This window comes from Anopheles gambiae, chromosome 3 (genome assembly GCF_943734735.2).
Source record: "Anopheles gambiae chromosome 3, idAnoGambNW_F1_1, whole genome shotgun sequence".
Taxonomy (NCBI): Eukaryota; Metazoa; Arthropoda; class Insecta; order Diptera; family Culicidae; genus Anopheles; species Anopheles gambiae.
In genome coordinates this window covers 20,764,415-20,774,919 of record NC_064602.1, presented here as the reverse complement: position 1 = coordinate 20,774,919, position 10,505 = coordinate 20,764,415, and the positions used below count along the sequence as shown (strand labels likewise).

General features: G+C 51.6%; 4 protein-coding genes across 5 annotated transcripts; 2 read left to right on the top strand and 2 right to left on the bottom strand.

Annotated features, from left to right (window-relative positions):
• Window positions 1-36: 36 nt before the first annotated feature.
• Window positions 37-3,860, bottom strand: LOC1279900 (threonine--tRNA ligase 1, cytoplasmic). 2 transcript variants are annotated; one of them, XM_061659664.1, is made up of 4 exons: window positions 2,866-3,860; window positions 2,487-2,535; window positions 460-2,382; window positions 37-389 (listed from the first exon to the last, which is right to left on the bottom strand). In XM_061659664.1, exons 1-4 carry the CDS (start codon window positions 3,049-3,051, stop codon window positions 244-246), a joined length of 2,304 nt encoding a protein of 767 aa, XP_061515648.1. In that variant the 5' UTR covers window positions 3,052-3,860; the 3' UTR covers window positions 37-243. The 2 variants fall into 2 exon arrangements, with proteins under 2 accessions (XP_061515648.1, XP_061515649.1); XM_061659665.1 differs by having other exon boundaries at window positions 3,276-3,503.
• A 645-nt stretch (window positions 3,861-4,505) lies between these two features.
• On the top strand, window positions 4,506-7,690 carry LOC1279899 (uncharacterized). Its single transcript, XM_319681.4, has 4 exons — window positions 4,506-5,221; window positions 5,294-6,077; window positions 6,151-6,642; window positions 6,709-7,690. The coding sequence occupies exons 1-4, from the start codon at window positions 5,070-5,072 to the stop codon at window positions 6,898-6,900; spliced, it is 1,620 nt and encodes a 539-aa protein (XP_319681.3). The 5' UTR covers window positions 4,506-5,069; the 3' UTR covers window positions 6,901-7,690.
• Window positions 7,691-7,798: 108 nt separating this feature from the next.
• Window positions 7,799-8,640, top strand: LOC133392904 (uncharacterized). The gene is made up of 3 exons (XM_061655448.1): window positions 7,799-8,014; window positions 8,079-8,317; window positions 8,397-8,640. The coding sequence occupies exons 1-3, from the start codon at window positions 7,939-7,941 to the stop codon at window positions 8,589-8,591; spliced, it is 510 nt and encodes a 169-aa protein (XP_061511432.1). The 5' UTR covers window positions 7,799-7,938; the 3' UTR covers window positions 8,592-8,640.
• LOC1279897 (protein tilB) lies at window positions 8,614-10,462 on the bottom strand. Its single transcript, XM_061655443.1, has 2 exons — window positions 9,917-10,462; window positions 8,614-9,840 (listed from the first exon to the last, which is right to left on the bottom strand). The coding sequence occupies exons 1-2, from the start codon at window positions 9,924-9,926 to the stop codon at window positions 8,636-8,638; spliced, it is 1,215 nt and encodes a 404-aa protein (XP_061511427.1). The 5' UTR covers window positions 9,927-10,462; the 3' UTR covers window positions 8,614-8,635.
• Window positions 10,463-10,505: the final 43 nt, after the last annotated feature.

Below are 10,505 nucleotides of genomic sequence, written 5' to 3'. Positions count from 1 at the left end.
ATCGCACATTTTTTCCACCAAAATCTCAACCGCCGATTTTTTTATATTTAGAACGAATTTTATTCCATTTCAGTATCTGTAGCGCGAATAAGAATGGGCCAAGCAGAACGAATGATGAGCAATAACTTACGTAGAAAAAAATCAAAGAATTATCAGACCCTGTCTAATTTACGCGTTTTGCGCAATTGCGCGACGTTAGCGCTCTCTAAATGCTTCCGGAAGAGAAATGGTCGCCAATTCCGCTTAAAATTGATCCTCACCGCGTGCATACTCGTCGCGCAGCTTGGACAGCTTGGTGACCAGATCGTTGACGGTCACTTCGCCGTGCACCTTGTTGTCGCGTGTGCGCACATTGACCGTTTCCGAGCTGCGTTCCTTTTCGCCAACCACTGTGCAAATGTAAAACGGAAAAGCAAGTTATTATAAATCTCAAAATTCTCACCATCCATCCACTCTTACCCAGAATGAAGTTAAACTGTGCCAGCTGCGCATTGCGAATCTTCTTGTTCATCGTATCGCCCGCATCCAGATCGGCCTCCACCATAAATCCTGCCTCGTGCAGCCGCTGCCGCACCTGGTCCGCATAATCGTCGTACGCCGGTCCGACCGGGACCACCATCACCTGCCGCGGGGACAGCCAGAACGGCCACTTGCCGGCGTAATTCTCCGTCAGAATGGCAATCATACGCTCCACCGAGCCGAGCACCGCCCGGTGAATAATGACCGGCCGCTTCTTCTCCCCACTGTCGTCGATGTAGTTCAGGTTGAAGCGAATCGGCAGCTGGAAGTCGAGCTGAATCGTAGCGCACTGATGGTTGCGCTTCAGCGCATCCATGATCGTAATGTCAATCTTCGGCCCGTAGAACGCCCCATCGCCCGGGTTTTCCTTCCACGGCTCGCCGAACTTGTCCAGCGAGTCGGCCAGCGCCTTTTCCGCCTCGTTCCACACCTCTATCTCGCCGAGGTACTTCTCCGGCCGCGTCGACAGCACCAGATTGAACGTGAACCCGAAGATGGTGTACACGTGGCGCAAAAAGTCCAAGCAGCCCGTAATTTCCTCCCGTATCTGGTCCGGCATGCAGAAGATGTGCGCATCGTCCTGCTGGAACCGGCGCACGCGCGTCAGCCCGGTCAGCGCACCGGAAAGCTCATTGCGATGCAGCACGCCAAAGTCGGCCATGCGCAGCGGCAGCTCGCGCCACGACCGATTGCGATGGTCGAACATCAAGCAGTGGCCCGGACAGTTCATCGGCTTCAGCGCGAACGTTTCCTTCTCGCTCTCGAACGAAAACATGTTCTCCGCGTAGTGCTGCCAGTGCCCCGACGTTTGCCACAGCTTCGCGTTGTAGATGTTCGGCGAGATGACCTCCTGGAAGCCGCGCTTGCGGTACTCGCTGCGGATGAAGCCCATCAGCGTGTTATAGATGTGGGCACCCTTCGGCTGGAAAAAGCACGACCCGGGCGACAGCTCGTGGAAGAAGAACAGCTCCTGCTCCTTGCCCAGCTTGCGGTGGTCGCGCTTGGCCGCCTCCTCCTGGATCTTTTCCCACTCCTTCAGCTGCTTCGGGTCGGGGAAGGAGATGCCGTACACGCGCTGCAGCGTTTCCGCGTCCGCCTTGCCCTCCCAGTAGGTGGCCGAGTTTTTCACCACCTTCAGCGCCTTCACCTTGCCGGTGTTGCGCACGTGCGGACCGCGGCACAGATCGATTAGCGGACCGCACCGGTACACCGTGGTCGTCTCCGTGGTGACCTTCTCGTTCAGGATGCGCACCTTAAACTGGTTGTACTCGAACATGCGCAGCAGGTCGGCCTTCTTCATCACCAGCCGCTCGAACGGTTGCTTCTCCTTCACGATGCGCTTCACCTCCGACTCGAGCGCACCATAGTCCTGGTTGGAAATGCCGCTGCCCTCCAGGAACATGTCGTAGTAGAACCCATTGTCGATCGGCGGTCCGTAGCAGAGGTGGCCGCCGTAGCGCTTCTCCATCGCTTCGCCCAGAATGTGCGCCGAGCTGTGCCAGAAGACGGCCTGTGCGTCCGGGTCGTCGAACTTGAGCAGCTGCAGCTTGCAGTCACCCTCGAGCGGACGATCCAAATCCCACAGCTCGTTGTTGACGCGCGCAATCACCGTGTTGTCCGCCAAGCCCTGGCTAATGCCGCGTGCCACATCGTACGGTGTCGTCTGCCAGCTTAACCCATCCACCTGCTTGCCGTCCGGCAGCGTGACCTTGATCGGGGTTTTCTCCCGCTTCTCCAGCTCCTCCTTGTACTGCGCCATCAGCTCATCGTAGATCTTGATACGATGGTCAATGAATTCCGGTCCGTCCTTCATTTCTTGCGCGGCACCCGATGCTTGACCCGATGCTGGAGCCGGTGCAGCAGCTGCAGGTTGTACGAAACAAAAGGTAATTATTGCATCAGGCTAGTGCAACACACTATTAATCATATCCGCTAGTATGCGTCATACGATCCACGACCACACATACCTTTATCCGCGGCAGCATTCTTCTGTTTCTCCTTCTTTGCCTTGCTTGCCTGCAAATAACGACAGAAACGGACAACGTGTTAGAAGCCACGAGGACACATATTTAGCTTTTTTTTCTCTCTAAAATAAACAACTAAACAAAATCGTTTCCATTGTACCGCCATCGCCCCAAGCCCCTTGTGTGTGACGTCTTAAACGTGCACGCATCTTCAAAACAAGCCACCCTGTTTCCCCCCATGCACTATTTTGCGAGGTTATGTCACTCTGGCTGTACGGAGCACAGGCGGCACCCATTGTAAAACATAAAAGAAACAAATGAAAAGGGTAAATTAAAACGAAAATTTGCCCTCTGCTGTGGCCATCATCATCACCCAACGAACCAGTGTTGCCAAGGGACGGTTGCTCTGCCGCTGGCTTCCCAGTGTCGGTTGCGCTAGTCGATGCAGCTGCCGTAATCGCAACCATTCCCGGCTGCCACTCGCACGGTATGCCGCACCCGGTCCACCAGCAGCCACCAGTGACCATCGGGCCGAGTGGCGCACGAAAACACCCACTGTCTGTTGCATTTCGCGGGCCCTTTGTACCGTTCTTCAAATGTTCATCTATTCGCTTTCGTTTACAAATGCGGTGCACACTTTTTCCCTGTACCACACAACCACCGAAACACGCACACACGTCGGCAAAGGCTGACCCAGAGGAGGGTTTCAATGCGCCGAGGGGTATTTTTTAGAGGGAAGCAGTAGAAGGAAAGTAGAGGAAAGTGATGTTTTCTGTTGGTGTAAACTCATGCCTTTTGCTTGTTCAGATCCAGGCCGGCCAGCTCGGCGGTTGGTGCGTTTTCCGGCATTTTCCTCACCGACGATACACTAACTAATCGAACTAAATACAAAGTGGAAATTGGATCGATTGGTAAAGTAAAAATCCGTTCTCTGCCGTGTTCGCGGTGCTGCTGTCGTGGGAGACGGCTGTTGCCTGACAGCTGTCAAATTGCGAAACGTCGAGCTGAAGCTTCGTTTACACGGTGCAAGCTCGAGGCCGCATTGGTTACACGTTTCATCGATTAATTTAGGAAACTGTTTTGTTTTGTGAAGTGAGAGAATTTTTTAAGTATTTGCCAGAAAATATAACTAAATTGATTTCTTATCCTTTCACATACAATCATATACAGTAATTAGCACTAAATGCTAAATGAATGTTGCTGTATATGCTCGTCTCGAGCTGTCGCATTTCTCTGCACACAGATTGCATCATTTCAGGCGCATATGTTGTCCCCTTGCACAATTTCAGCATAAAATAACCCCTAATCTTGGTGAAGACAAAGTAAAGAACGTATAAAATGAAACTGTTTCTTTTAACACACCATCACACAAAAGGGGCACTGATAGGAAACTATTTATACGTCGTCAACACCAGCCGGCCACCGGGTAGCCATTGAACTTCTGCACGTGAGAGCGGATCAATCGAGCATGCCACCTCTTACCTTGTTGTTTTTACCCATTATAAATGCGTTAAATGGACGGTGCTGAGTGGCAAGATGTTTCACAAACTGTAGTTAATCTTCTGGACACAAAAACACTTTGTTGGATGTTGTTTATTTTGCCCAATTTCTGTGAAAATCTAAACAAACTGTGTAGCTAGGATATCCCCGTTCTGCTCGCTGCAGGCCTGTGAATGCTTTTGACAAGATTGCAGTGCGCAGACTCCGAAAATGCCAAAACGGGCAATTGTTGCCAGATTGTATGAATTTAAGAATTTTTGAGAAATTATCGTTATGATTATTACATTGGTTAAAATTCTAATAAATTTCCATTTTCTGTTGCATTTTAGAATGCCGTCAAATAATTGGGAACACCCGAAACACGAAAAATAAATTTCAACAAAGTTGAAACCCCCAGTTATCTTTCCCCAGAACACACCCCATTCATTTCTCGGTATTTGTCACTGACCTACCGCACCATCGGCTGGAATTCCAAAACAAAACCTCCCCCCTTCTTCCCATCAGCACACCTTTGGCGCAAACCGACCGGTTGTCAAAAATTTCCCACCGACCACGCATGCTCCGCAGCACTGTCGCGGAAGTTGTACTTCAGTCTTTTGTGGCAAAGTTTTCACTGGTCCCAAACGCTCGCCTGCCAGCGGAATCGGAAAATCAATATCACCGCAGTATCCGTCATACCAGCGCGAAACCAGAGCCAGACGTCCTCGAACGAAGTCACACTTTGGCGCCTTTGTCTCTGGGTCTCTTTGGTGGAACGGCTACTGCGTTGGTGGGGTTTGATAGTGAAATTAATCTCACCAGCCTGGTGAAACATTGAACCGAAGTAGGCGGATCACATCACTACGCCAGGTGAAGGTGGCTGATTGGCACGAAGGAAAGTTCCGGAAGCAGTTCCGAGTAGCGAAACCGTAGCGAGAGGCCAGGCCACCAGCGCCAGGCCAGACCAGTCTGTGTTTGTGTGTGGGAGTGCGTTCGGTTTCTAACGTGGCGCTCGACAACGGTATCAAAACGCAGTCCCGAGTGCATCCGAGTCCTGGTAGTGCTCGCACTTTGGTGTGGGCACTGCCCCTGACGGCATCATGCAACATGGTGACCGAGGAGAGTGATCATCCACACCATCCGGAGGAGGCGAAGACGCCGACGCAGGAGAAGGATAGCAACCTGCTAGCGCGCACCGACAGCAGCGAGGTACTGATCCAGAGCAGCATGGATGACATTTTCGATGTTATCAAATCGGGGTAGGTAAAACGGTCGAAGCAGGCCTTCAGTTGAGCAGTAAACGTAACGTCCAGCTCGCTTTCCCGTTCCAGCGAGCTGTCGGAGGTGGAAAATTTGGTGGAAAAGGTAGGGCAGGAGGCACTGAGCGCTCGGGACAAGCATGGATACACTCCGGCCCACTGGGCAGCGCTCGATGGGAATGTGGAGATGATGCGCTATCTGGTCGAGCGCAATGCACCGGTCGATCTGCCCTGCCTGGGTACGCAGGGACCGCGCCCAATACATTGGGCCTGCCGCAAGGGACACGCGGCCGTCGTGCAGGTGCTGCTCCAGGCTGGGGTAGCGGTGAATGCGGCCGACTTTAAGGGCCTTACGCCACTGATGACGGCCTGCATGTACGGGCGGACGGCAACGGCTGCCTATCTGTTGGGTATGGGCGCGCAAAACCATCTGACGGACATTAACGGCGATACGGCATTGCACTGGGCGGCCTATAAGGGGCATGCGGATTTGATACGGCTGTTAATGTACTCTGGGGTGGATCTGCAAAAGACGGACAACTTCGGTTCGACCCCGCTGCATCTGGCCTGCCTGTCGGGTAATTTGCAGTGCGTGAAGATCCTGTGCGAGAAGCGCAATCTGGAGCTGGAACCGCGCGATAAAAATGGGAAGACGCCGGTAATGTTGGCCCAGAGCCACCGGAACAGTGAGGTGGTGAAGCTGCTGCACAATGAGATGAAGAAAAAGTCCCGCTGGATGCCACCGATTTCGGAGATTTGGGGTATGCTGTTCGGTGGGGCCGGTGCATCGAAGGGACCGTTGATATTGTTCCTGGTGTCGGTACTGCTGTGGGGATATCCGATGTACATGATAAGGGTAAGTGAACATTACTGTGTTGTTACTGTGGACCTTTGTAACTAAAATCACACAAACTTCTCATTCTCTTCAGTGCATTCCAATCACGTGGAACATACTGCGACGGTCGCACTACTGCTTCATCTACTGGAATGCGGTCATGTGGATTAGCTGGATCATAGCGAACAGGCGCGATCCCGGCTACATCCCACTCAACTCCGACACCTACTACCGGGCGATCAAGCAGATCCCGTACTTTGACAAGTGGAAGAAGCGAAACATCATTCTGTCCCGGCTCTGCCACAGCTGTCGCTGTTTGAGGCCACTGCGGGCGAAGCACTGCCGCATATGCAATCGGTGCGTGTCGTACTTCGACCATCACTGTCCGTTCATCTACAACTGCGTGGGGCTGCGCAATCGGATGTGGTTTCTGCTGTTTGTGCTGAGCATCGCGATCAACTGCTCGTTCACGATCTACTTCGCCTGCTACTGCGTCATGATCGAGGGGTTCAGCTTGCTGTACGTGCTCGGGCTGCTGGAAGCGTTCGTGTTTTGTGGCCTCGGGTGGATTCTCACCTGCACATCGGTAAGTTCAGGGGTCGCTTAGAAGGATGGTACCGGTTTGATTGTATTTTTGTATTGCGCTTCCCAGATACTGCACGCCTGCATGAACCTCACCACCAACGAAATGTTCAACTACAAACGCTACCCGTACCTGCGGGACAAGCGCGGCCGGTACCAGAACCCGTTCTCCCGCGGCCCGGTGCTGAATCTGTTCGAGTTCTTCGTCTGCCTGCCGGACCGCCAGGACGACCAGGACTACATCCTCGACGAGAACCTTTGAAAATTGCCCAACCACTCCGGCGCACGCCGGAAACGCATCACCAGCAGTGGCAGCAACAGCAGCGGCAGCAGCTAGCTCGAACCGCGCAACTAAACCGCTTCCGGGGGGGGAGAGTGGGGGTAAAATTCGAGCTTGGAGTGTTTGCTTGGTGGTGCGCATCGCCATACTTTTTCTACCACTTCTTCGCCATTTTGCCATTTTAGCGCGAGTTCACACCATTTGCCGGCCATGCCACAGTCTACCTAAGAGGAGAGGAAACCCGGAGCCATGTCGAAGTTGTTGAACGTAACGTTACGACCAAACACGGGTTTTACGTTTTACAAAACGGGTTTTATGATTCTTACTAAGTGTTTCGTTAATGATTCTTAAAAAAAAACACATTTGTTACGGAGCTGTATGGCCGCGTCGTTACCGTTTTTTGATGGGGGAAGCGTTACCGTGAGCGTTTTATTTACTGTTAAACAAAAGAATCTATACGGGAAATAGTGAAAATCGAACCTTTAGTAGCTTCGTCGATCGTCGATCGTGATCGTGTGTAAAGATAGGGGAGATTCGAGACCGCGTTCTTTTTAATCGTACAATTCCATCTACCACAAGTAACATGCACAAAGCGATGTCGATGTCTTATAAACAAAAATCATTTCGCCCCTTTGGAATTTATAGCCATAGCTTTAGCGCAGCGAAAGATGGGTGTGCGTGTGTGTGCAGTGTGACGAGCGAACTGCTTTAATACACTGTTCCATTCCAGAATGAAATAAAACTGCTTGTACACAAAAGAATCGAAATCAAATCAGAGTGTTTCAGCTTTTTTCAAATTTGGTGGAAAATTCCGAAATGACACGTGTAAACATTTGAATCGTAGCGGACTGTGTCGCTTTTTTCTGGCCACCACTGTATGTCAACATTGCTGTTTGACAGTTGCCGGAGCTCGCTGCCTTTGCGAAATGTAAACAAACGCATGTGCGCCGTTTGGTGAAACTGAAATTCTACATTTTTTCATTTAAATAGTGTAATAGTGAACTAAAAACAAACTACAAAATGTCCAGATCATTAGTGAAGAAAGCCTTCATACTGGCAGAGCAGGAACTGGCGGCATCAAAGAGTAAAACAGACGGTAAGCCAACTCGTCCTGCTGTCCACAACGAACGACTAGCACTTGTGTGTAATTTTCCCACCAGAAAAAGCTATAAAAAGGAAAGCGAGTGCACTGGAGCTGATACCGCGACACCAGAAGCTTGTCGAGCTGGTAGGAAAAAAGGGTAAAAGGGTGGAGAAAGACATGATAAGGCGCAGGGAAAAACTCACCGTCACGGACGTGCGGCACCAGATCGCCAACCGGCACGATCCTACAGATGATAACATCAGGAAGTTGCTTATGTTTTCCCGCTCCAGCCTCGACGATGTTTCCCGCGAGACGGTAAAACTTGGACGGCAAGGGAGGGACTTTTTCCGTTTCTAATTTCCCTTTTTTCTTTTTCTCCCTCCGAACGAAACAGATCCTGAAGCGTGCCCGTACTGGCCGCTATGTGTCGCGAGTGCGCGTTTCAAAGAAGGATCACCACAACAACGACAGTACGATGACGGCATACGACGACCAGGACGAGCAGGATGTAGCCGGGCCGAGTGTGTTTACCGAGGAAGACTTTGCCAACTTCGCAAAGGAGCTGGAAAAGAGCGCTTTGGCGCATTGAAATAAAGCAACTCGACGGTCGATTCTTTTCCCGGCCGTTTTCCCCTATATCAGGTCCGGTATTTCATCTTCATTTATTCGGGGCTGTTTCGTTTGGCTGGAACCACCGCAAATGCTTCGGATGTCAACTGGACCTTTCAAACCGCCACCCGATGCTTGCGATTGGTTCACTTGGCTCGGACGTTTCTCCTGCGCCGGTGCAACGATTCGTTCCGGGTTAAGCTTCGGCATTACAATCAGCATGTGGCCGGTCGTTTGCGATCGCTGGCAGGTCGACCGGTCCGTCTGGATGTCCTGCTTGAGGGCAAGCTGAAACACCTTACCCTTGATCGTGACCCGCACGTAGTTTGGCTGCGCGTCCACCTCCACCAGCGACGTGTCCAGATACTTGTACACGTGCAGATCCAGCTCGAACCGGTCCGGCTCGTCGCGAAACTCAAAGTTCACCCGCGGCTCGTTCAAGCTGTACGGACGGCCACACTCGGCAAACAGCCGGCGCGTTCGCTTCCGTTCATCCGGTTGGTCCAAATTCTTCCCCCCGGCGGCTGCCTGTTCCTTTGCGCGGCGTGAAAACTTTGCCATCTGGATGCGCGTCTCCGGACAGTGTTCGCTTTTCTGCTGCCAGAAGGTGGTCGCCCGTCGCTCGTCATCGTCCGGCAGGTCGCGCACGCTCGCCTCCTGCTCCTCGATCGATTGCTGCACGCGCACCCGCTGCTCATCGCGTTCGATTTTGTGCAGCGCCTCGAGCTGAACGATCCTTTCGCGCAGCGCTGGGAACTGCTTGGCGGCAAGCAGCCGGTCGCTGCGCGTAATTTCCTTCCCATCGAGGTGGGCGAGCTGGGGCAGAGCGATGATGACGTACTCCCGGTACCCGGGATAGTCGGTGCAGGGATTGCCGGTAAGAAAGAGCTCGCGAAGGTTGTAGTTAGCCCGCAGGCTCTCGACACTCGTCAGCTCGCCGATAAAGTTGAGCGTGAGGTCGAGCTTTTGGAGCGCTTCGAGCGCTTCCAGGTTTTCGATGCGTTCGATGTTGTTGATCGCTACGTTGAGGTATTCGAGCTTTTTGAGCCGATTAAGATTTTCCAACCGCGGGATGAGGTTCGACTGGAGGAGCAATATCTTCAGCTCCCGACACCAGTGGCCAATGTGCTCGATGCGCTCTATGTCTTCCTGGTGCAGGGAGAGCTCCTCCAGCGTGCCGATGATGAGCTCATTGTGCTCGGACTTTTTGCGTATCAGCTGTTCCGTTACTGAGGGGAACGGGGAAAGGATTATTCGATCGCTCTATAGTTTTATCACAATAAAATTACTTGTAAAATAACTTACTTCTAACCATACTTCCAACCACTGCCAGAGCAAGCCTATGAGTGACGAACGAAGAAAACTGTTTTGTGCGTTGCCATGGAAACGGTTCATTCCATAGAGCATTCGATAAAAACAACCCATTCGGAGCAAGTTGGCGGCCAACGTGTCAATTTTAAACGAGCATGCGCGTTCGCTTTTGAGCACGTGCGTTATTTCAAACTAAAGTAAAACCTCTAAAACCCAGTTACACAAAAAAACCCCTTGATCCATGTGATTCAGTTACCAGAACCACCCTTTCAGTGCAAATATCTGAGTCACACCGTTATCAGCTTGATGCGATTTGAATTAAGATTTTACTTGCTTGATTAGGTATTTTAAAGCTTGTCTTATCTTTAAAACGTACAGCAATTTCTCTTTCTTTCTCTCCTGTGCGCAGTTAGTAGCGCAGAGTTAATGACCACCGTACACGTGGGTGGGAAAACCCTTTCGCATTGTAAAGGGTCAGCAGTGCGCATGGCTTATCGGCTAAAGTGAAACGTAAAGTAGTGAAACGGTAATCCTGCATTACCAAATGCTTAATATACTCACTAAATCTGTTTTCAAGTCATCA

Bases quoted from the DNA above. Each gene is read 5' to 3' on its own strand.
- LOC1279900 (XM_061659664.1), bottom strand. From the start codon at position 3,051: ATGCAACAGACAGTGGGTGTTTTCGTGCGCCACTCGGCCCGATGGTCA. The intron at 2,536-2,865 runs GTTCGTTGGGTG...CGTTATTTGCAG, and splicing joins ACCGTCCCTTGGCAACACTG to GCAAGCAAGGCAAAGAAGGA. The intron at 2,383-2,486 runs GTATGTGTGGTC...TACAACCTGCAG, and splicing joins GAATGCTGCCGCGGATAAAG to CTGCTGCACCGGCTCCAGCA.
- LOC1279899 (XM_319681.4), top strand. From the start codon at position 5,070: ATGGTGACCGAGGAGAGTGATCATCCACACCATCCGGAGGAGGCGAAG. The intron at 5,222-5,293 runs GTAGGTAAAACG...TTCCCGTTCCAG, and splicing joins TTCGATGTTATCAAATCGGG to CGAGCTGTCGGAGGTGGAAA. The intron at 6,078-6,150 runs GTAAGTGAACAT...CATTCTCTTCAG, and splicing joins ATCCGATGTACATGATAAGG to TGCATTCCAATCACGTGGAA.
- LOC133392904 (XM_061655448.1), top strand. From the start codon at position 7,939: ATGTCCAGATCATTAGTGAAGAAAGCCTTCATACTGGCAGAGCAGGAA. The intron at 8,015-8,078 runs GTAAGCCAACTC...TTTTCCCACCAG, and splicing joins ATCAAAGAGTAAAACAGACG to AAAAAGCTATAAAAAGGAAA. The intron at 8,318-8,396 runs GTAAAACTTGGA...CGAACGAAACAG, and splicing joins ACGATGTTTCCCGCGAGACG to ATCCTGAAGCGTGCCCGTAC.